The 25,408-nt window shown below is 32.0% G+C and overlaps 1 protein-coding gene across 1 annotated transcript in view; it reads left to right on the top strand.

Moving 5' to 3' along the window:
- LOC143912683 (uncharacterized) overlaps positions 1 to 25,408 on the top strand; it is a 282,155-nt gene that overhangs the window by 181,015 nt on the left and 75,732 nt on the right. Inside the window, exon 2 of the mRNA XM_077431979.1 lies at positions 23,695 to 23,856. Within this exon, the coding sequence (XP_077288105.1) occupies positions 23,695 to 23,856 (162 nt within the window). The remainder of the gene's footprint in view (positions 1 to 23,694; positions 23,857 to 25,408) is intronic.

Below are 25,408 nucleotides of genomic sequence, written 5' to 3'. Positions count from 1 at the left end.
ATTTCTCTGGTTGTAATGCGTATCGTCGTAATTCAAAACATTGTTGTAATTCAAAACATCAACGATGATCTAATTTTAGCTCAATCTCGCTCGTTAGCTTAATTTTGATATTTAATTTCAATTTTTTAATTTAATTTTTATTTCGATATTTTGTACGCTACTGAATATTAAATATGAAACCAATTCAAATTTAAATATGTTGCTGAATTGTCATCAGAAATCGAAATGAGTGCTAAGTTTCAATAAAATCGACTTAGTAGAAGTGGATCTAAAATTGATTACAATCCAAATAATACCCTTCTTCAATCATAAAACTATTTCTATTCTGAATTTAACAACCTTTCTGTATTGACCAACCCACTTTTCACACCCCAACAAGGAAAATTGAAGTTCGGAATCGAACGCACACACACAAACATATGCTGGTATATCCATGGAACATTCTATTTGCGTAATATCGATATACATAATACACGTAGTACACAAGCAATATGAAAAATCAAACAAGGCTGTCAGACGCACGTGCCTTTTGGTCGTCGACGCTTTCAATCACACCCTTCCCCCCTTCAACCCCCATTCAACCCCCCACAACCCCCATACACCTCTAACCTAGGGGTACCCGTGCAAACTCCACAAATCTATATAGACTTTGTGAATAACAAGCAGCGGGGACCCCACGAGAAACGAACGCCGTGACCACACACATCTACCTGTGCTCGAATTATATTATATACATGCATAATACGGGGAAAATTTTCGGAAAATGTGTACATATGTATGTATGGCACATGTAGCTTTCTCATCCCCAGGGGGAAAACTTTAAAACGCCAACTCGGACGTAATTAGATTGCCGTGTACAAATTTGCATGGCAATCTGAGCATGTTATTTGCTTACTTTCAGTGTCGAATTGAATGCTTGAATTTGTATTATAGCAATAAAATTATTATAATTGGAGTCGAAAAAGGTTCAAACATATTGCTAAAAATTAATTTTTCTACATTTTCCGTTTCAGTCGAAGCATCTTTCTGATCAGATTGTTCTAAATAAGGGTTCCTACAATGTCAATTGCGTTTTATGTGTCGATTTAATTGACGTTTAAAAGTGTATTCAAACTACATAACTAGCAAAGCACGTATCGGCATTGCACGAAGCCAGCAGTATGAAAAGTATTATTTTGTACAATGTATATGGACACATTCATATCCAACGTGACGTAGACGTAACAGCAAATAACAGCAGTAGCCGACAAAATCTATTCATACTACACACCAGTACATGTCAACGTAACGTATCAATATAAACTGGTTCTTTTGGTCCACTGTGGAAATATTATCGCATGAAATGACGTCATAGTAGCTAGTGCATGCGTACTGATGGAAGTGCGCATGCGCATACGAATATTTTTGTTTTGTTTGCCGTTTCAGTTAAAGCATCTTTCTGATTATATTGTTCTAGTAACTAGCAAAGCGCGTGTCGGCAATTGAACGAAAACAGCAGAATGAAAATTATTCTTTTGAATATTTAATATGGACACATTATGACGTAACAACAAGTAACAGCAGTAGCAGACAAAATCTATTCATACTATACAGCAGTACATGTCACCGTAGCGTATCAAGCAATACCGGTTTTCTTTGCCCGCTGTGCAAATATTCACACACGATGTGATGTCATAGTAGCTAGTGCACGGGTAATAACGAAAGTGCGCAAGCGCATATAAATATTTTCGGAAACGTCATGTTGTGTCAATATTAATTCGAAGATATGACGCAAACAATATTGTGCCATATTGTCACACTCTGTAATGTATATGTAAACCGATTTTGCCTTGCACTTGGCTTAAACTTGTCTCTAAACATTTCAAAACGTGCGTTGCTGAATAGTATGTATAGAAACTGTCGTTTACGTTAGCCACTGTGCTATGATGTTGCCGTTAACTGCTGGATAATATGAATAGACCTTAATTTGGATTATTTTTTTATTTATACTTCAAATCTAATCAAAGAATAATCCAAAAAAATACACAATAGCTATCGTGTTTTTTTTTTAATATTATTTATTTAAAAATAGAGTTTTTAGACACTCAAAAGCACAAAGTGCTCTTTTCATTTGTAACTCACTTCTTTAAATGACATCCATGTACAGTTTTTGCAAGATCGTTCCATTGCAGACAAACAATGTCTACTTATTTCATCGAAGGGTGCGTACTTGTAAATAAAGGGGTGGTGAAGGAGGACCGAGAGGGAGAACTTTTCATTTTAACTAAATCCTTTGTCACAACAAAGGAGGAAAAATTTTATGTGACCACTTAAGCTCGCATAATGCGACTTGGGAAAAGAAAAACCATAATTTTCAATGAAACTAAGAATTCCATTCATAGTAGAGTGGAGCAAAATAGACTTTAGCAATTTGCAGAGGGCCGCCGAAATTCATTATTATGCGACGAAAGTCATTTTCAGAACCCGAAAGTAAGAAATTTGCAAAAATCACATATTTAATGTATAATATAATTTAGTTTCGGCATCTAATCATCATAAGCGCTTACGCTTTTGTCGAGTGCACGAATGCGTACATCAAACCACTTGTAAGTAAATTAAATCTACTGTGGTTACAAGGAGATTCTAGGTATGGCGCCGTCTCAAAACCGCTCAAACAAGAAAATAAATATAAAAACAATTACTATAAATATTAAAAATAGGTCTAATGTATAAGAAAAATCTGATAAAGCACATTAATGATAAAAAATGTGCTACTTTAACCAAAAATATCCCATGTCAATGAGTTGAAAACAAAATAAATAGATCGACCGATTTGCACAGCGAGATACAAGCTCAAATGTCACATTGACAGTTGAGCTAGACATATTTGGCCATAACAAGCATATGTATACAATCATCATTATAATATAAAATTTTTAACATTCATTATATAACCTATGAGTGAAGTAAAAATATATGTGATATATGAGAGATAATGAAAATATATGTATGTATAATGCAAATTTAAGATAAAATGTGAAAAATAAGAAGTTATAGGCGCTTAAACAATTAAAATCTGACAATGTGAGAGGGTGGTGGAAAGGCAAGAAGAAGTCAAGATGGTCAAAATTGTAGTATTTTTTAAACGTGTCTATTACAATTATTTTTCACCATCGCATTGGTGGAATTGAACAAACCACACAAAATGGCAAAGTTTCAAAACGATCGGAAGAATGTAGGATATGGTAGCTTAATGGTAGCGTATATATTTAGCACCACCGAGGTCGAAGGTTAGAGTCCTCGTCAAACTGCTTGAGTTTTGTGACTCCAAATCGATCGTTTCTCTATCAGAGTTTGCCAATTTTATCTGATCATTGTTGAAACGGTTCCTGAAAATTGGTATTAGATCATTTCCTGTTGTCACAAAATCTGTGTGTGTGTATAATTTGTAAAAATTATGCACAGTTATCTGAAATCTATATATATATATATACATATATATTAAATATAATATTATTAAATGCTATTTTTTATGTTTATGTATGGATGTATTTATGTTTATGTTCAAATGTATTTTTTTTATGTATAATTGATGAGTATATTATTTTCGTTATGTATTAATTTATGTTTAATTGTTATTTTGTTTTTTTTTTTGTGATATATTTTTTGACCATTGTGGCGCTTTAGGAATTCCTGTTATGCCACAATGGTCTGTTTAGAATAAAATAAATAAATATATATCTCTATAGAAATCTCTATAATTTCGTGTTTATTATATGTATAAAAATTGTAATAATAATTGTACACAAAAAATCTAAAAAAATAATCCATAGATGTCTCTATGATTATTATTTCTCTACTGATTAATTGTTATATGCTATGTATTCTGATTGTATATGTATTATTGTATTTCTGACCGTTATCGTACACTCGTCGCATTGGAGCGATCTGTAATGACGAGTGTATATTGATTGTAACAATAAAATAAATTTAAAAATAATATCCATATTTTGTCAGACCAATGAGTGAAGTGAAACATATGTAGAAGAGCCTTGTTAGTAATAATAAGAATCGTTTATTCATTTTGAATAACAAGAATAGACATATTAAATATAGTTAGATCTCCTTAATTAAAAAGAATATCGAGAGACGCGCACAAAATCAAAAGTTTTTAATATTTATATAACTTGTTTTTGTATTTATTTTTATGCTTATATTTGTTTATATACATATGCGTTACGCGTTTTTGTCGCTTCGCTATTTCGTCGCTACTGCGCTATTTCGTCCAAGCGACTTTGTCCCTGCGATTTTTTCCCTGCGTATTTGTCTATATAAACACTTTATCAAATAAATATATATATATATATATATATATACATATATATATATATATATATATATATATATATATACATATATATATATGTATATATATATATATATATATATATATATATATATATATATATATATATATATATATATATATATATATATATATATATATATATATATATATTGTTGATTAAATTACGTTTGAGCATTTTTTTTTAACGAATTGAATAAAATTTAACTCATTTCATACAAATACACGAAAAAGCGGTTCTTTAAGTAGCGAGTTTTTCAAATGTTATTTAAAAAAAATACAAGTGCTTCATTATGTGTTTATTTTACTAATATTAAAACATCTCTGTCGTCCTTTTCGACTTTCCACGACTGGATGGAGATTTAGCGTAATACCTTAGGTATATTTTATCCCAAAGAGAGCGCGATGACAAGACATTCTCTTTTCGCTTTTTTTTCCTCTCCAGCTTTCATTCCGACTGAAAATGTGGTCGGTAAATCTGAGAAAGTATTTAAAATTTTGTAGGGGATTTATGCGTGATCCCGGCTGATATAGGATTTGCTCTCGAGGTGGGCAAAGGAGCACAAATTGTGGAGGGGTTTTCATTCGAAAAAAAATCTCCTTTGCTCTTCTTCGAAAACATTTTTAAATCGTAAGTATCTTTGACTTTTTTTTCATTTACCCAAAGATATCATAAAATTCCTTTTCGGCATCAATATTCTAGATTAATGCGTCGTCGACTTACAATATACATATTAAATAGTATCGATTCAAATCTTACAGATTCACTAGTTGAACAATTGAGTTTTTGAAAACTACGATGTTTCATTCACATATACCGATGGACTGTATGTATTATAATTGGGCAGTGGTTCCCAACATTTTTAAACATAAAGTATATCTCTCGATATACTCGCCACTCGATCGTATTAAATTTACAAGTTTAATAATACAAGATGTCACATGTTCAACTTTTTACACATTTTTGTACAATACTTGTTGATGTATAACACAATGAATTATAATTAAATTGTAATCAGGACAATTTTCGCAAATTTTATCCTGGATTAAATTTGATCTTTAAGTGATTCCAATGACAAAAGCTCTTCAATAATTTCAAATTTAGAGTTAAATCCGCGTATGACAATTAATAACTGTGCGGTATCTTTTCGATCATTACTTTCGAGAGCTATCGAGTGCCATGTGATCGATTCTAATATTGATGATAATTGCTCATTAAAGTTTGTAGTCTAGGTTGGCCCAAATTCGGATTGTATCTTATGTCAGACACGATAAAACATTTTTCAAAATTTTTTCTAGATCAGAAAAAAGTAAACTTTTTTTGAATTTTGCTCGCGGGCCGCACCAAAATACTTGGCGGGCCGCTGTTTGCCAAGGCCTGACTTACAGGAACCATTTCAATGAAAATCATAAGAATTGGTAAAATCTGATAAGAAACGATTGTCACAAACTAAGGTCTGGCCAGCAGCTACTAGTGGGAATCGAACCGTAACCACTCTGCTCGAAAACATAGTCTGCTAACCACTAGTCCACGCTGCTGGTTGTGTGTCCGTGTATTGCAAAAGATGAAACACTTTTTACAAAGCTCTTTTTTTTAGTTTTACTTCGCCTATTGGTCCGAAACGATTTCCTACATTCTTCCGATCGCATTAAAACTCAGCCATTTTTACTAACCTCTTATACGTTTCACATGGTTTTCGTGTAAGCGGTAATTTTTTATATCCCTTATCTCTTATCCGATCGTTTTCATACTTTGCCATAATGCTCATTTTGGTCATCAATATAAGTTAAGGTATCATCCGCAATTACGATGGTGAAAAAATATCGTATTAGACACGTTTGAAAATACTGCATCGTATTACACGGTGACGTTTATCTGTCACATTCATCATTCACATCGGTAGTTTCATTACTTTTCGCCCTGCCATCTCGCTGTCAAATTTTAATTATTTAAATGCCTATAACTTTTTCTTTTTTCACTCTATATTTGATAAAATTTGCTTTATAGGTTCTCGTTATCTCTAATATATAAATATTTATAGTTTTGTGGAGGCTTGCTGAGCCAACGGTCTTGGGTGTTGCCACACCGGCCTTTATGCAGAGTGGCAACACTGTTCGGTGAGTGTGACAGAATAACGTTTAACCCATAACCTCAAATCAAAACAAACTTTCTAACCAATACAGGCTTAATATATGTACACAGATCAAACGGTGATAGTTTTATTCTTAGTTATTAATTATCAGCTGATTTAAAAGTTTTACTCCGGTTATATAACTTGTAAACTAAAAATTTTAAAATAAAAACCCTGGTAAAAAAAACTTTTTTAAATACTAACCTTTTGCAAAGTTTGGCCCCTGATATAGATTTATTCTATTATCATTTAATCTAATCGCAATAAACATGTTTGAAAATTGAAAAAACCGAGAGAGAGTGACGGCTACATACTTGCCTGTAGTAGCCTTATATGTTTGACTTTCTGCCACCCACTCGTTTTGTCAGATTTTAATTGTATAAACGCCTACAACTTTATGTGTCTGAACGATGGGATACGTTTTATACGTCTTCGTGCATTTCTTGTGCCCTAATTTAGATGGGCCCTAAAAAATCACAAGCTTGAGTGGGAGTAGGAAGTCATCTCATGCAACGTTTGGCAAAAAAATATCGAAATATTTTGAATAATTTATACAATTATTATTTTTTCCACGATCTGTATACCTGAGGTACTCGTACGGATATCGCCGGTTGGGAATTAGCCCACTTAGAGATATTTAAAAGGGGAGTAAAAAAAAATTGGGGACGTCGAATTTCGATTCCGAGTATTCGGTGTCTACCAATGGCCATCCCGTACATAAAATATATATCTGTGGAAACGTCATTTCGTTATTAAATACCTGGGGGGTAGGTAGTGATGAAGGGCCGGTGTGGAGAGCGGGGGCCTCGCCCTAAAGTTCACAATGGGACAATGGGGGTCCCGCGGGGGCCCCCGGGAAAAAGGGGCCGCTAATTTACTCGCCCGCCCGATACTTTATTCTGCGAGATATTAAATATTTCAAAGGTCTCCACCTCCTGCTCCTCTATAGGTTCGATATTAGGTCGTATTTCAAACGATATTATTTCACATCTGGAAGAGAGTTGGGGCTCGGGCCCGAGTGTCCTTTTTGCGGGGGGGTTGGGTGGGGCCCCATGATTGAGGCCCCCATTCATCGAGCCGCGATCGTCTTTGATTGCCGCTCGTATGGTGGTTGCGACAATGGTGCAACTTTGACCCCAGCTCTCCCCTTCGTCCCTTTTGTGGAATAGTCGATTATAATCCAATACAAGAGTGTCTATTGAGTGTTTGGGATTTTCTAAATTGTGAAGGTTTTGATTTTTTACTTACCTCCTTTACGTTTCACATGGCTTTCGTGTTAGTGGTCATTTTTATCTCTTATGTCTATTAGTGAAGGCATATAATTATATTATATCTATGATATTTATTTATTTAAGTTTAAGTTTGGACCGTTGTTGCATTACAGTAGTCCGTAATGCGCCACAATGGTTTAAAAAATCAGAGAGATGAGAAAAAAACATACATATATAAACCAGAGAAATGTAATAATAACACTGTTCGACAAATGATCACTTTTTTTGGTTCAGAGACGAGATGTGACTTTTCTTATAGGGGCCACATTAGAAATTAAAAATAAGCGGCGGGCCGCAAGTAAAATACTATTTTTAGATATATGTACATTATTCATTATCGTGAAAGGATTCGGCACAATTCTTTTAATTTTTTTAAAATTTAATGCCAACATCCATGCGATGATATGTCATCGGGTACAACACTAGTTTATACAAGATTGTAAAAGACAATGGCATTATAATAATAGCAGATGAAGTAAAAATATCAAATAATAAAATACAAAGTAGGGAATGTCTTGCACCTGTACCCAGCGTCAATACATCTCGTATGTATACTATAAGAACCAACCGCAAATACAAAACATCCTTGCGAGGCCCAAATGGAAGAGAACAGATCAAAATTCCACTCATATATCACATTCAATTATGAAAATAATGATGAGCGTAGTCTACCAGACAAATAGGCTAAAATAATCTATATATATATATATATATATTATATAACTATATAACCAGCAGCATGGACTAGTGAATGCATGTCTTGCTATGGTCAGTGTGGTTGTGAGTTCGAGTCATACTGGTTTCTGCTGGCCAGACCTTGGTTTGTAACCAGGTCGGTCGTTTCTTATTAGAGTTTGCCAATTTTTTTGATTTTCATTGAAACGATTCCTGCAAAATTGATTTTTCCTCCCCATTTCTCTTGCGAAATCTTGAGTTATTGTGTTATATCTCAGGTTTCTCTCCATTGATGTCTCTGTGGATGTTTATTGTATATAAAAATTCGTATTGTTATATGAAAATGTTATTGAACGTATTGTATACGATGTTTATTGATCGTATTTTATACGATGTTTGCAATGTCTGACAATAGATGTCATGTATAAGTTTCGATTTATGTAATAATTATGTATTAAAAAAATATATATAATTTCTTGAGTCTTAGTCTGTTTAGCAGACTCGTCGCTTTGAAGCAATCTGTTAGGCGAGTGTGCTTGATTAAGTGAAAAAAATAAAAATAAAAATAAGGTAAGTTGTATGCAATCCTACGATTAAATATGGTTGGCGTATGCGTTTCAATTTTTTTTTGAGCGCCGTTGTCATGTAAAAGTTTGTCCGAGAAGGTGTTGAAATTTTGAATTTAATTTTCCTGCCCCATTAAAAACGTTTTATTTTTAATTTATTAAGTGAAACAAAATACCGAGTGAATTAAAATATTAAATATTTAAAATAAAAATTTAATAAATAAAACAAAACACCGAGCGTTTTAATCTAATGTATTTTAAGGCTAATTTTAAATGCACATAGTTCCATTAAAAGGTTTTCAACCGCTGATCTCCAGGGGCGAATACAATATCGAAAAATTCTCTTGAGGAACTCCGCCTTAAAAGCCATTAAAGGTTCAATTAAATGGAAATGTGATAAACGGTGTTCATTTTAATACGCAACCCTGAACTTTGTATGAATATTATAATAATATTTATTTATTTAAGTTTGGACCATTGTGGCATTACAGGAATCCCTAATGTGCCACGATGGTCGAAAATAAAATAGAGAAGAGAAAAAATAAATTATGAAGACAAAAATACATTAATAAATAATCATTAAAAAAATAGCATTAATAATATCAAATACAATAAATATATCAAATAAACAGAATACATAGTATGGAACTTCTTGCATTTACAGCTAGCACCAATATATAAGAAACAGCCGTAAATACAAAACTAAAAATAAATAAAATATATAAATGTAGGTATAAAAAGTGATGCATGTATGTATGTTTTGTTTTGCATGGACAAGTATGGAAATTTCAAAAATAAATATGAATTTTATTAAAAGATTATTTAAGGAAATCCACATGTTTATTTATACGTGGACGGCCGGGTGAGTTGCGTGAGTACATAATAATATCGGTAATTGGATTATTAGTCACATTGCGGTGGTCACAAAGAAAATTTTTGCTATTAAAATCGCGAATACGCCATATTTGGCACTCAAGTTCTCGTTAGTATGATAGTTATCGTTAGTATGATGGACTTTTCGGCTGCCAGATGTTTCGTTATAGAGATTTTAGTGATTTTGTGACCAGTGCTTTGTGACCAGTAATCACCGAACCAATAATATCACTGGCAAATTCGCATATGTATGTACGTACATATCAGTGGCGTGCCGTCTTTGGACTAGAAGGACTAGGCTAGTCCCCCTAAAATTTAAAAATATCAACAATTTAATTACTATAAATACAAATCCTAGTCTATATTGATATTATTCACTCGGATTGGCGAAGTGTATAAATCAAAATCGACTCTACCTGAGGTAGTCGATTGTTATGGTATTAGCGGTCTCAATTCTGTTCCAATCTGTTCAATTCTGTTCCAATCTGTTCCAATCCAATTCTCAATTTTGATATGTGTCTATCACATATCATTCTGATTTTTTTTTAATTATATTGATTGATTGAACCATGATTTATATTGAATATGAAATGCAATTGACGGCAATGGACTCTGCAAGCTGAAGCCACTAGTGACAAAAACCTTGATCAATTCCTTTCCAAAACCATTCGTTGAAACATCAACAGGCATGACTTTAGTATATTTATAATATTTGTATGAATAATTTGATAAATATCGAAAGTTGCGTTTTAAAATGAACATATGTATGTAAATATTTGACTGTTAAAAAAATATAATATATCCAGTCTTTTTACAGAGGATTTAAAAATATAATGCTTACGTTCATAATTTACGTTTTAGGGAAGGAATTATGTGGGTGAGAGGGGTGGTGAAGGGGATGAAGGGTGTGCTTCAAAATGCAAATGAGAAGGGATTGTGCATTTTTTTTCTCTCCACAAAAGCGGGAGGTTTTGAATAAAAAGAGCAATAATACAATTGTCGTGCAAGACTGTTCTTGTTGGCAAACGGAGTACATTTTTATTATATTATTATTTTATTATTACTCGGCAACTTTTAGTAATAAAAAACCGACAATAAACGTCACACTTTTAACGTTATATCTAAATTAATTTTATATTATTGTATGTTTATATAAATAAAATGTATGAGTAGGATTTTTTCAATATATTACATTCATACGAAACATGATTCTTGGATCAATGATTCTTGTCAGTGATGATTTACATATATATGTTAAACTTGGGCATTGAACGCCAGAATGCTGCATAATATCCAGTATGGAACGCTGCATGCTCGGCATAACGATGCAATATAGAAAACGGAATACGTGGGTTGGAAGAATGACAAAGGTGGTTGATGTGATGTTCAGAGTAAAAAATTAAAAGGGCAATGGGCGGGTCATGAAGCTAGAAGAACGGATGTTAAAGGAATGAAAGAAGTGCTAGAATGGTACCCGAGAGAATGTAAAAGGGTGCAATGAAGGCTACGGGCGAGATGTGTGGAGGAAATAAATAAAAAATGTGGAATAAAACGAGAGTTCCTTGAAACTGAGACAAAGGGAAAAGCGTTGTAGAAGCCTTCATCCAGCAGTGGATGGCAAATGGCTGTGAATGATGATGATGCTGATTATTCTGAATTTTACGTACATTTTAAGGCTTAGCATAAAATCCCAAAACAAAAATATATTAATAATTTTGAATAAAATATAATTTTAACACCATTTTCTCAATAAGTGAATGAAGTCCTTCAGTTGAGCTGTTATATTTAAAAGTGGCAAAAGTCCAATTTTCAGTTCAAATACCAGTATTTCTGTTTGACTTAATTCACAAATTGTTGTCACTTCTTTTAATTCGATATGTCCAGAATCTGGGAAAAGTAGAATAAACATATTAGAGGTCAACAGTATTTTTTAAATATTGTTAAACGTATAACATTACATTTAATGATTTGTGAAATATTTCTCGAAATGAAGAAAAGTGAACTTTTAGTACGTAAATATAATAAATAAATATTAATACATGTACATACATACATACATACGTCTCATATAAACCTTTTGCTGTATTCATATGTTTATTTATATTCGGAAAGAGCGTAGGTAGGTAATAAATATGAGGAATTTCATAAAGAATTCGCAAAAAAATATGACATAAAAATTTTCTAATATCGCAAGTTCGTCAAAGTTGGCAAAAATTGTAATTCTCTTTATAAATTTAAGCATTGCTTTCATATTTTATTTATAACTAGTCGTTGGATAAAACCTTTCAAAGGGCTTCGACCCCTTTCAAAACCGGTCGGTTTAAGCTTAGGTACCGCGAATTTCCAAAAGCTTCATTTTTTTTCCAAATTTCACCCATTCGAGCAACGTAGGGCAATTTAGCTAGTACTATTATTTTTTTTTAATTCATACTAGTGTAATGCCCGATGAAATATTATCGCATGGGCTATGGCCTATTAAGTTATGAATAAAAAAAAAATTAAAATAATGTGTTGGTCCTGTGTTCGATCCGTACGCGGTCATATTTTTTTCAAATATCTTTTAAATAGATTTATATTTAATTGTGAATAAAAAATGGTAAAAACTATCTACTTAACTACATATAAAAAATATAAAACACCAATAGAAAAATTAATTAATTAAATACATTTTCAAAAGTTGGCGCTAACTATGACATAGCCTAGAGGAAACATTGGTAGCTAACAGTATATATATATGTATATGTATATATGTTTTTTGTTGATCTTTTATTTTGTTTGTATTATATTCGTTCGTTTTGTTGGTAGTGTTTTACATACGTCGAATAGAAATGACTATTATAGTAAGATCAGCGTTATCTCACACAGACACATACACATACAAAGGCACATACATAGGCACATACACAGACACATACACATACACATACACATACACATACACATACACAGACACATACACAGACACATACACAGACACATACACAGACACATACACATACACAGACACATACACAGACACACAGAATAGCGCTATAGTATATATATACTAGTGTTGTTCCCGATGACATATCATCGTATAGCTGTTGGAATATTAAGTTATCAAATAAAAAAAAATTAAAAGAAATGTGTCATCGGTCATGAGTTTGATGCCCCCGCGGTCCAATTTATTTCAAATACTTTTAGAAATACATTTAATTTAATATTTATATTTAATTGTTTAATATGAATATAAATGGTAAAAACTACCTACCTACATATAAACAATATAAAACACCGATAGAAAGATTAATTAATTAAATAAATTTTCAATAGAAGGCGGTATACCTATTATTTCTAAATTATTTTGTTCTATTTTCCTAGCGGAAACATTTGCATCGAACAATATATATATAGAACTTTTTTTTGTTATTATTCGTATTACATTCGTACGTCGTTTTGTTGGAAGCGGTCTTGCTTACGAACAAATTTATTTCGAATCAAAACGACTATTTCCAGACACACAGATGGAATAGCGAAATTATAGCCAGCACCATAGCTCGGTCGTTAAGCTTCTGCTTACCGTTGAGAGGCGCCGGGTTCGATCCCATGAGCTGACCTCGATTGAAAAGTATTTTTCCGAGTACATCTGTAGTGCTGCTGTTCAGCCTTGGATATTTGTGATTCCAGGTCGATCGTTTCCTATCAGGGTTTTCGAATTTTCCCTGATTTCATTGTTGAAATGGTTCCTGTTTAAAAATTGGCTAAAAATCCTTCCTACCTACTATGTCACCACTATGTACAATTCATAGATGTCTCGTTAATTTGCGAGTTTTTCAGTGTCTCGTAATTCAACGACTTCCAATAAAAATGCTGCATTGTAATTGGCCAGGAAGGCGCATTGGCGTTTACCTGTAAGGCTTTCCTGGTATATATGTACATATGTAAAAAAATGTATATGATTATTACGATTTATATAGACGATATGGATTGCCCCACCCTTCTCATAGCTTGGGAAAAAATATGTAAATAATACTCGACGATGAAGCCGTTCTAATTCCGAGAACGGAATCAAAACGAAGCACGTGATTTTGAAAATAAAAAAATGACCATCATGAGACCTTTTCTCGACAAAAAAAGGTATGATATATAATGGTCTTGAAGATTTGTTTATGAGCCCCTATTCCATTGGAGCGTTAATTGTCAACAATTTTCTATTGTAGCGTGGAATCCCTTAAACTGAGCGACAGACAGAGAGAGAGAGAGATAATAATTATGACGACAAAAGCTTTGAGTGCTTTTTATCGACGCTTGGAAATTTTCTTATTACGTAGCGAAAGCTCCCGCCGTGCAAATTGAAGCTTTCACCTGTTACTCGAGCAAACGAGCTTTGCTTTGATGAGGTGTTATGACGCTTTCGCCTGCAACGCGAGATAAAAATACTTTATTGATTATACACACATATACATACATATATATATATATATATATATATATACATGTATATCCCAAAAAAAAATCCAGACTTACCCTGCGGCTTGTACTTCATTCTCTTCGCATCCTCGACTTGTGGAAAAACGATCCGTACGCAATTCGATAAGGGATTTTTCCTCGGGCCAAGCAAATTACGGTTATGGTTTATTTTTCGCGAGAGAGCGCCAAAAGGGCATTAAATAGTAATTTCGCCTTCGAGTCGCTTTAAAAATTCAATCGTTAATGCGGAATAAATTAAATCGCATCGATCCGTACATTAGTCTGCCGGAAATTTATTTTTATAATATGTTATGTACGTCGGGTAGAATATTTAAATAATAAAATATGTATAAACCGCATTTCCATATCTTTATTGTACGCGTATTAAATTAAACACGCACATAAATTTTACTATCGTCAAATTTAATCGGCGATTAGCTTAAGCGAAATGTTTTTTTTTTTTTAATATTTAAATTCATCTGTGGAATGGTTAATTTATAAAATTGTAGATAAATCCTTAGATTGGTTTTGGATTTAATACAATTTTGTATAATGTATAGTTTAAAATAAATGCCGAATTATGTATATTTAAAGTGATTTGATTTTTGATTTTTAAATACTTTTTATTATTACAAAATTATGTTCACAATACATCTTATATCTATTTAAATAGCTACTGATCTACTGATCATTTTCTATTTTACAATTTAATTTAATTTGGTTAGTAATCATAGTATTATATTATTATAATGTTAATGTACAGCATAATAGGAAAAAGAGCTCAAAAACCTATTAACAATAATCTTATAAGAAAAGTGATTAACAGTGTGTTTCAGTTCGCAGGGATTCCTCTATATTATTTAATATTCATTCAAAGCTGGAGTTTTTATATTTGCAATACATAGAATTCTTTTTATACGGTATTATATTTTGGCGTCATTTTAAAATGAAGCCGTGTTTGCTGTTCGTATCTATTTTACATTAACGGAAATTAACATTTTTTAGACGATAAAAGTAATTGTCAAACGTTATGTTAAGAACAATAATCCTTTTTAATAAGACTTTTTTTCACTATTTCATATAATTTATCAAATATCACATTGAAAAGTACCAATGTGATATTTATTTTCAATACGTTCAACAAAAGATTGACAGAATCGAAACCGAGAGGTTTATCTTTCCATATATCTGTCGAAGAGTCTCTAGAGACCTTACGATAGAATTATCCGCTGACAAATCTCTCCATCAATGCCTACTTTAAAAGTATTTTCAATACTATGCTTTTTACCAGAACGAAAGGAAAAAAGTCAAAGAATGTGTGAATATTTTTTTATACATACCACATACAGTGTATAATTCCTACAAATACATTAGAGTACACTATTTATATACCGTAGACTGCATATTACAATAATATTATTCGTCACCTATATGGAATAACGCCTCGAAAACTAACCTTTCCAAACTCTAAATAATACAAAATAAATACCTAAAAATAATTTATAACACACCCATATAGACTCACTTTGAAAACTGCATACCATAAATAATATTCCGTTAGTTACAGACATTACTAACAAACTAACCAGTAGATTCTATGACAGAATCACTAATAACCATACTAACACACTTGTGAAGAGTCTTAGTGATTACAACAAAATGTCTAAACCCTTCAGGTATAAACACAGATTACCTAAAAACAATCTGCTTTAGATCGTCGAATTTTAGAATATTTAATTAAAATTATGTATTAGATGTATTATGAGCATTTATAAGAATTGTAAATAGATTTTTGAGCTCTTTTCCTATTCTGCTGTACATTAATATTAGAATAATATAATACTATGATTACTAACAAAATTAATTTAAAATTATAAAATAGAAAATGATCAGTAGATCAGTAGCAATTCAAATAGACATAAGATGTACATATTATGAACATAATTTAGTATTTATTTATTTTTATTTATTTATATATATTTTAGCTATCAAGCTAATTTAAAAAAAAAAAAAAAAAAAAAAAAAAAAAAAAAAAATACATCTTAATTATTATACTTAACTCTAAAATTTATAATTAACTTATATGTACTGTCCCTCACAGAGGTGTCTCTTCGCACCTCGCAGGAATGCATCCATGTTTTTAGCAGACCTGACGCACTCAGGGAGGGCATTATACATGAGCACACCCCTGTGAAAAACACCCCCAGCCGTCTTATTCTTTCTTACTCTACTTACAACTAGTTTGTCCTTATTTCTAGTATAAAAACTATGTTTATCTCTATTCCTTATTATATAATCATCAAAATACTTAGGTAATAACTTATGATCTAACTTATAAACAAAAGACAATGTACTAATATTTAGACTAATTCTAATACTCATCCATCCTAATTCATCTAACATACTTCCAATACTCTTAAATCTACTCACATTCAAAATAGCTCTCATAGCTTTATTCTGTATTTTTTGCATTTTTTCTAAATCTTGGCCACTAAACAAATTAAGCACAGTGGCACAATAAACCACATGTGGCAAGACAATTGAATTAAACACTAAAATTTTACTTTTTTTACTTAAAATATTTCTTAATCTACATAATACACCAACTTTTCTAGCCATTTTTTTTATTATATAGTCAGCGTGCATTTTAAAATTTAGTCCTGAATCTATGTATACACCTAAGTATTTTATATTTTCAACTTTTTCAATTAACTTATCATCAATTCTAATTTCATTCAATATATTTTTATTTTTACCATTCAACCACATCATTTTTGTTTTATTCACATTCAACTTTAATTTATTTTCACACAACCAGTCATTCACATAATTTAATTCTATATTTAAAATCTCAGACATTACACAACATTCTTTCCAATTATATATATCAATGTATCATCTGCAAACAAATGTATTTTACACATCTTAATTACCTTAACAATATCGTTTATATATAATATAAATAATAAGGGTCCCAATTTGGACCCTTGCGGCACTCCATGAGGTGTTACAAATTCAGAGGATAACACCTTATCAATTTTTACTCTTTGCCTTCTATTATTTAAGTATGATTGAAGCCACTTTAATACTATACCATTTATTCCTAACTTATATAATTTTTGTAATAAAATATTCCTATCTACTGTCTCGAACGCTCGCTTAAAATCTAGAAAAACTGCTCCAACAACCATGCTAGATTCATCCATCGTCTCCATCCAATCAGAAACCACCAATTGGATAGCGGTTTCTGTTGAATGTTTCACTCTAAATCCAGACTGTTCCACAACCAAACAATCATTTATACTAATGAACTCTTTCAATTGAATCATAACGATTTCCTCCAGCATCTTCTCGACAATTGGTAACATATTGATGGGCCTCATTTCACTGGCTTTATGTGTGCCCGTAACCTTTGGTACCGGTACAATAGTAGACACCTTCCATGCATCCGGGACGGATCCCACTTCTAACGATTCATTTATTAATTTCAGTAACTGAGGTCCAACCATGTCCCAAGTGTTGATTAAAATATCTAGAGTCAATCCATCCATACTAGAAACTGATTTCATGCCCTTCAATACACCATTTAATCCCTCCATTTCCACTAATTTAAACCTTTCAAACTTATTTAAACCCAAATTAATATCATCATTCACACTATTATGCCTTGTTTGTATTGAATTAACTATATCATTCACACTATTGATGTAAAACTCATTCAATCTTTCAACCATATCCTCTTTATCATTATATACTACTCCCTCGACTTCTAATTCATTCAAAGAAACATTTTTTCCCCCGGAAATCAAAGTTTTAATTATTCGCCACATTTTTGTGGGATCTTTTTTTGCACCATCAATATTTCTTTCATGCCAATCCCTCTTCGCATTACGTAAAACATTCACACATTTATTCCTCTTTCTTTTATACTCTAACCAAGCCTTTTCTAATTGGATTCCATCCATAGCCTTAATAATTTTATATCTTTTATAACTAACATTCTTATCAACTAAGCTTTCCTTTACTTCCTTGGTAAACCAAGGTTTCAGCTTATGCTTATGCATGATTCTTGTGGTTTTTACGCATTTACTTTTAGAATATGTTATATTACGATACATTATCTCCCACATTTCATTCACACTATCACCATCCTTTCCCCATACACACTCCTTTAACAATTCATTCATCAATTGATAATCAATGTTTTCTCTTTCAGTCACCTGCATATTTTTAAGTCCTCCGTTACTAAACCGCTGTCCCAAAAACATGTTGACAATAGAATGGTCTCCTATTTTCGGTACATCTTTCACCTCACACCGCAGATCCATTATATTTGTTATAACCAAATCAATGAGAGAGCTTGATAAATTATTCACTCTCGTTGCTTCCGTCACTTTTTGTTTAAAACCCAATTCATTTACCCAATTTCTCAACTTTTTTACATAAAATTCTTCTGTCTGTAACCAATTAAAATTCCAGTCCCCAAACATAATTATATTTTTACTCACATCTATACTTCTTTCACTCAATTCTTCTAAAAATTTAAGAAATCTTCCACTTCTACCATTCGGAGAGCGGTAAATTACTAGCAAAAACACAGTAACTCCATTCACAAGCAGATCCACACCAATTGTCCAAAACTCACCATCAACCTTATTAACTATTACATTACCGTAACTTAAATCATCCCTTAAATACAATAGTACCCCACCCGTATGTCTAGAATTAGAGTCACATCTCAAAACACAATATCCATCTATATTCAGCTCAAAATCTTCAAAATCACTAGTTACATGCGTTTCACTTAAACCTATAAATAATGGTTTTTGACTTACAGTTAAACTCCAAACCTCATCCTTGTGAGCAAAAAAACTTTGTACATTTATACCGATACCTTTTGGTGGTTGCTATATATTATTATACTTAATTCTATTTCTCATTAATTCTATATTTCTTTTATATACACTGCACTTAGTGTCCAACGGTCCGTGATTTGTGTTCAAATTTAATTTTAATTTATTATTACTTTTAAAGCAATTATTACATTTTATTATTTTATTGTTACATCCCTCGCTTTTGTGCCCTTCTTCTCCACATTTCGCACATGTCACCTTGTTTCTACAATCCACCGCTTTGTGATTAAATCCGTAACAATTTAGACATCTTAGAATATTAATTTCTTCAAAAACCCTACATCTATCCCAATTTATATTTACTTTTCCATCTTCAATAAATCTTTTAAATGTATTGCAATCTACTTCCACTATCGCATTATATTTATTATTTTTTCTACTTTTCCATATTTTTAACACCTTCAGTTCACCATCATTTATAACTTCTTGATTTTGATTCATCAAACACTCAGCCAACTGTTCACTTGTAAGTTCCTCCGACATATCTACAATTTTAATTTTGGGATTTTTTAATTCCCCTCTTTTAACATTATAATTCTCCCCTAATTTATTTTCTACTTCTTTTATTAATTTAATACTATCCTGTGCACTGTTACACGTTACAGCAATGCCCCCTTTACCGATTTTTTTAACCCCTTGTATTCCTATTTTTAGTTCCTTGGGTTTAATTAAACTTTTGCATTCTTCCTTTGTTTTGTCCGTTTCTTGGATTTTTTTCGGAACAATTATTGTTATGTCTTTATTATTCTTCTTAAGTGCATTTGCATAATTTAAACTATTTTCACTCTTATTTACACTTTTTAAAATGTTTAATTCACTGTTGGTTTTTATTATATTTATGTCTTTTTGTATATTGTTTTTCAAATTTTTAAATTCACTTCTTAATTCACATATTACATCCAAAAATTGTTCCTTATCATTATTTTCATTTTCACAAATATATTCAACTAATTTTTTTACTGATGTAATTAAAAATGTCTTATTGTCATTTGATATACTGTTAGTTTTTGTGGTCAAAATGTCCATAATTTTTTTTTCAATTGTTATTACTTCACTTATGCGTTCTGATGCCATTATTATACACTTAGAACGTACACATAATTATATATTACAAATTTATTTTTAATTTTTTAATTGTTACAATTTCGTTGTCCAAATCGCCACACACGTAATCAACGTCTGTACACGATCACGACACGAACGATAGTAATAATAAAAAGCATTTAAAAATCAAAAACAATAATATTATTCATTGTAAGCTATAATAATACATACTTTTACATATTGAAAAATTGAAACTGACAAAGTATAATATTTTTTTCATTTAATATTTTTAATATAAATAAACGTACATATGGTAAAAGTTGTGTGTTGGCAACACCCATTATATTTAAAAATAATGCTCACAACCTCAATTAGATAAGTATCGCAGTTTCTGAAACGGTATACGCCAAACATTAAACAAGCGAAACATATAGTTTTATTAACGCTATTTTCCCATAAAATCCTAATCTTTAACTCATATACACTGCTTAATACACAAGATTGCTTAATACATACTTGCTTCGGAAAAACGATACGTACATATAAGTATTTTGAGTTGTATATATATATATGTGTATTTTTTTTTTTTTGGTTAAATTGTTCTCTTGGCGAACGATCGGCGATATACTAATTACAATAATCCCAGTCGCATTTATTTTCTCCCCTTAATTTCCTTGGAGCTAAAAAAGGAAGAGCTGCCCACTCAATAAATACAACCCTGGCTTAGTAGACCGTTTACTGTGGTGGCAATTATCCTTATGTACACCCTCCCCTCTTTACTTTTTTTTTTACCTATAATTGTCCACTTTGAGGTCTTAATAATTGCCAAGGTAAACATTTCATTTGGTCTAGTAAGTGTGGACGTTTGGGCACGTCCTTACCACTGATAAAACATTTGAATTTAATCAAATAGTGCATACAGTAATTTAAATTATATTCTTTGGTGTCTCATAATGGTTGGAAATGTTTCAGGGATTCAGAAAAGGCAAAGCGACGCAAACCTTTGCTAAAAAAAACTCTTAATGCAACTGTAACAGAATAAAATTTTTCTGCCTTTAATATTGACATTGGCAACTTTGAAATTCAATTGGTGGATTTAAAAAAGTAGTCTGCATTGAAAGACCTGGAGAATGAACACATGCTGATTTTTAATACCTGGAATAGTATTCCTGACTCATATGATCAGTTGAAAAATTGGCGTTTTCTGTTCGTTCCCTTTTCGGTTCTACATATTAATGCGAACAATCTTTTTCAAGCATGAACCTATAAAAGTAAACCGAGATTCGTCTTATTGGTGAGAACCTGGAATCGTGCCTAAAATTAAAAACTACAACAAATAGGTATGAACCTGACTTACTATAAATTTTCAAGGAGATGCAAGGCCATTGTTCACATTAAGGGTTTGTCAATCATTGTCATGATCTAATTTTATGGATACCTTACTTACAATCTAATTTTTATTAATAAATAAGATTATTATTAGGTATGATATCCAATTGTATTCAGTGTTCCGCTAGTCTAATTAAAACAGTGTACCTACATATGTATCTATGTACATATATAGTTAAAGTTAACCTTTGAAGGACAGAGCGTCGAGATCGAACAAGTGTCCCTAACCGGGGTCGAGTAAGACCCCAGTATTTTTTAATCAAAATAGAGCTTTTCTCAATACGAATGGGTTCAATATATATATATATATTATTAATCAATTTATACATCAACATAAAAAAGTTTTAGTCCTATAGCATGTTTTTGACTATTTTCGTATTAAAAAATAAAGACAAGCATCAACACGCAAACGCACATAGATAAAGCCAACAGGCGACTGCATGACTCAATAGCCATGCGCCAAAAGCGACGAAAACACTAGCTTACGAAAATATAGCTGTCTCTTTCTCCCGCATTGATTCATCAATCAACAAGAATATACAAGCAAACAGTTAAAAACATGACTTATCGCTACCGCCTTTAAATCATAATTTGGAACGTAGAAGTGTATAAATGTATTTTTTTATAATGTACCCCTTTTATAAATCATACAAAATCTATTAAAATAAATTTATTGTAGTTCATTCTAGGAATACAAGAAATATAGGTTGTATAGCTTTGAAAACCACATAGTTATTAGATAAGACGTAAAAATTGGGGCACTTGCATACCCCACTTTGGTGAGAGAGGATTAAAGAAGTTTGCCTCTCAAAACAAATCTCAATTGTTGTACTGTTGAAATTTGGCTCTGCTGACTAATAAGTTTGCCGACATCTGGGCTAGAGCTACCTTATATATGTATTAAGGCTTCCAATCCCGGGATCCCAGGCACCGGGATCTCGAGATCCTGGTGTTTTCTGGTACCATGAATCCCGGTGCTGAAACTAGTCTGAATACCGGAATTACGGTGCTGGCAAAATTTATTTTTAAATATTATTTTTACAAAAATAATAAATAAAAGACATAAAACAACATTATATAATGAAAAATGGTGGGATGAGCAATGACAGTCATAGTCCATTTGTTTTATTTGACCCGTTTTGACGCCGGATTGCCGTTCCCACGAAATGGTATCAACGGCCGTGTGTTGTGTCGCAGATTTTGTGCTCAACTGCAATGATATTTGTAGCATATTTTGACTGATTCGAACTCAGAATCGATCACTGATCACGCTTTCACGTGTTTCTGTGTTTCTGTGTGAGTGTCCGTATGTGTGTTTGTACGTCAGTGTATTTTGGGGATTTTTTGAACACCGTTCGTCCTATCAAACTGAAACTTAGCAACTCTCTTTTTTACTAGCCTCTTTTCAGCTTGCTTTCGATTTTTTCGTATGACAATATTTGGGTTCTTATCCACACTCTTTTGTGTCGATGAATAATTACTAGACGGTACAAACTATTTGTAGAAAACGAATCAATGAATCAAAGTGATGTTTTTTTACTTTATTTTATTACATTAATGGATGCGAACCTAAAATTTAAAGAATGTAGCCAAACTCTCAAAACAAGAACGCCAATGTGAGGAGTATTTTTTGCGTGAAACATCGGGAGAGTTTGCAAAATGCAATTGAACGGTTTTGAAATAGGAAAATATGCAATTGAACAATTTTTTCCTTTTTTTTGTTATACATTTGATTCCCGGTGCCAGCACCGGGATCCCGGGATTGGAAATTCCTAGCATCGCAATCTTGGTGCTGAAGTAATCTTCCGGGATTGGAAGCACTAATATGTATATATATGTATATACATATATATATATATATATATATATATATATATATATATATATATATATATATATATATATATATATATATATATATATATATATATATATATATATAAAGTTGTTTTTTTCGTATTTTTCTCTGAATGCTCGGAACTGGTGTTGCATATATAAATATTCCCGCTAAAATTTTGATTTTTGTTTAAATTTCAGAACGACTGAACGTGTTGTATGAGCGAAACTGGACTAGATTGGTACATGCCCAGCTAAGAAGATTTGAAAGGGCAGTAGTTGCCGGGGCCAGGGCTGACCGCGACCCTCAGTGGGGCCTCCCTGGAAGTCTCCTATACGCCCTAACCTTAGTCACGACAGTCGGTGAGTACCTCAAACACGCAATATTGGGATAACATTTATATTTGTATCGCGATTCTGATCTGAGATTAGCTATCAATCATCAATAATTTCATATTGTATTGATACAAGTTGCCATTATCCAGTATCGCGATACAAATTTCAACGTCAATTTTAGTGTTTCAGTAACGATATCAGTTTGGGTTTAACGTAATCTCACAATTTGATGTAGTTTTACATAAATGTATATAAAAAAAGCTAATGTAGTAAAATATAAAAAATAATTACAAAATAAAATAAAAAGACAATTTAAACAATATTTCAATAACAAATGTACGTATGCGGTGCATCCGCTCTAAAATCGCCAGACAAATTGAACGACAGATTAACGGATGGCTGCTTTAAATGCAATTCTCGTCTTCTCGAATTGTAGATTGCACATCAGATTACGGGTAACCTTTTGATGTGCACAGATGCAATTATTAAAATGGTAATTATTAAAATTGAGTTGGATCTTTCAGGCGAGTTTAATAAGGCAAGATTCGATCTCGCCTTATTAAACTCGCCAGAAAAATCCAACTCAATTTTAATAATTGCATCTGTGCACATCGAAAGGTTTCTCGTCATCTGAGGTGCAATCTATCATTCGAGAAAACGAGAATTACGTTTAAAGCTGCCGTTCTGTTAATCTGGCGATTTTAGAGCGGATGCACCAAAACCCAAATGTACGACTATATAAACTATAAATATATAAAATGTGTGGGATTTCATGATTAGGATTTCAATCAAAAAGATTTCAATGATTGGGATTTCAATCAAAATTATGATCTCGTCTTAAATTAATGTAATTAAATATATTACTAAAAGGCTTGGATCGCGAAAGTACGTACGTAATGATATAAAGGTAATAATATAATAATAAAAGATATAAATCGTAATGGCGGATTTGATTTCCACATATTATACATATACATATATTGATGACCAAACCCAGCAAAATGGCCAAGTTTGAAAACGATCGGATAATTTCGTCAGGCGAAATCAGACGAGGCGTAATAAAAAAAGGATTAAGAAGAGGCTAGTAATACAAATAATAAAAAGAGGCTAGATAAGAAGAGGCCAGAATAAGAAGAGGATAGTAATAAAAAGAGTCCATCCACTTTTTCATATTTTTATTCTGCGATTATATTTAAAATGAAGTGGCCAATGACTATAACTATCCCTTGGAGTGTTTTCGGTAAAATTTTATCCTTGTATTTATCCTTGCTTGACAATGATCGTTAACGGGGTATTCCATATTTGAAGAAATGTAGGGGAACCCCCCACAGCGGGGAGCCAAGCACACGACGTGCCGTTCTTCCCTGTGTGATTTCGCCCTTATAGGTATTGCGCTTGCGCGCGTCACGATGTTGAGCGATGGCACTGTTCGACACGAAAAATGGTTCAGAGACAAGATATGACTTTTCTTATAGATCTATGCCCAGTAAACACGAATCTGGTAATAAAAAATGTTGATTGGCTCGAGGTTCGGAGATATATGTTTTTTTTTTTAAATCGCGCGATTTTTCTTTATCTT

This window comes from Arctopsyche grandis, chromosome 6, assembly GCF_051622035.1.
Source record: "Arctopsyche grandis isolate Sample6627 chromosome 6, ASM5162203v2, whole genome shotgun sequence".
Lineage (NCBI taxonomy): Eukaryota > Metazoa > Arthropoda > Insecta > Trichoptera > Hydropsychidae > Arctopsyche > Arctopsyche grandis.
This window is presented reverse-complemented; position numbering and strand designations above follow the sequence as displayed.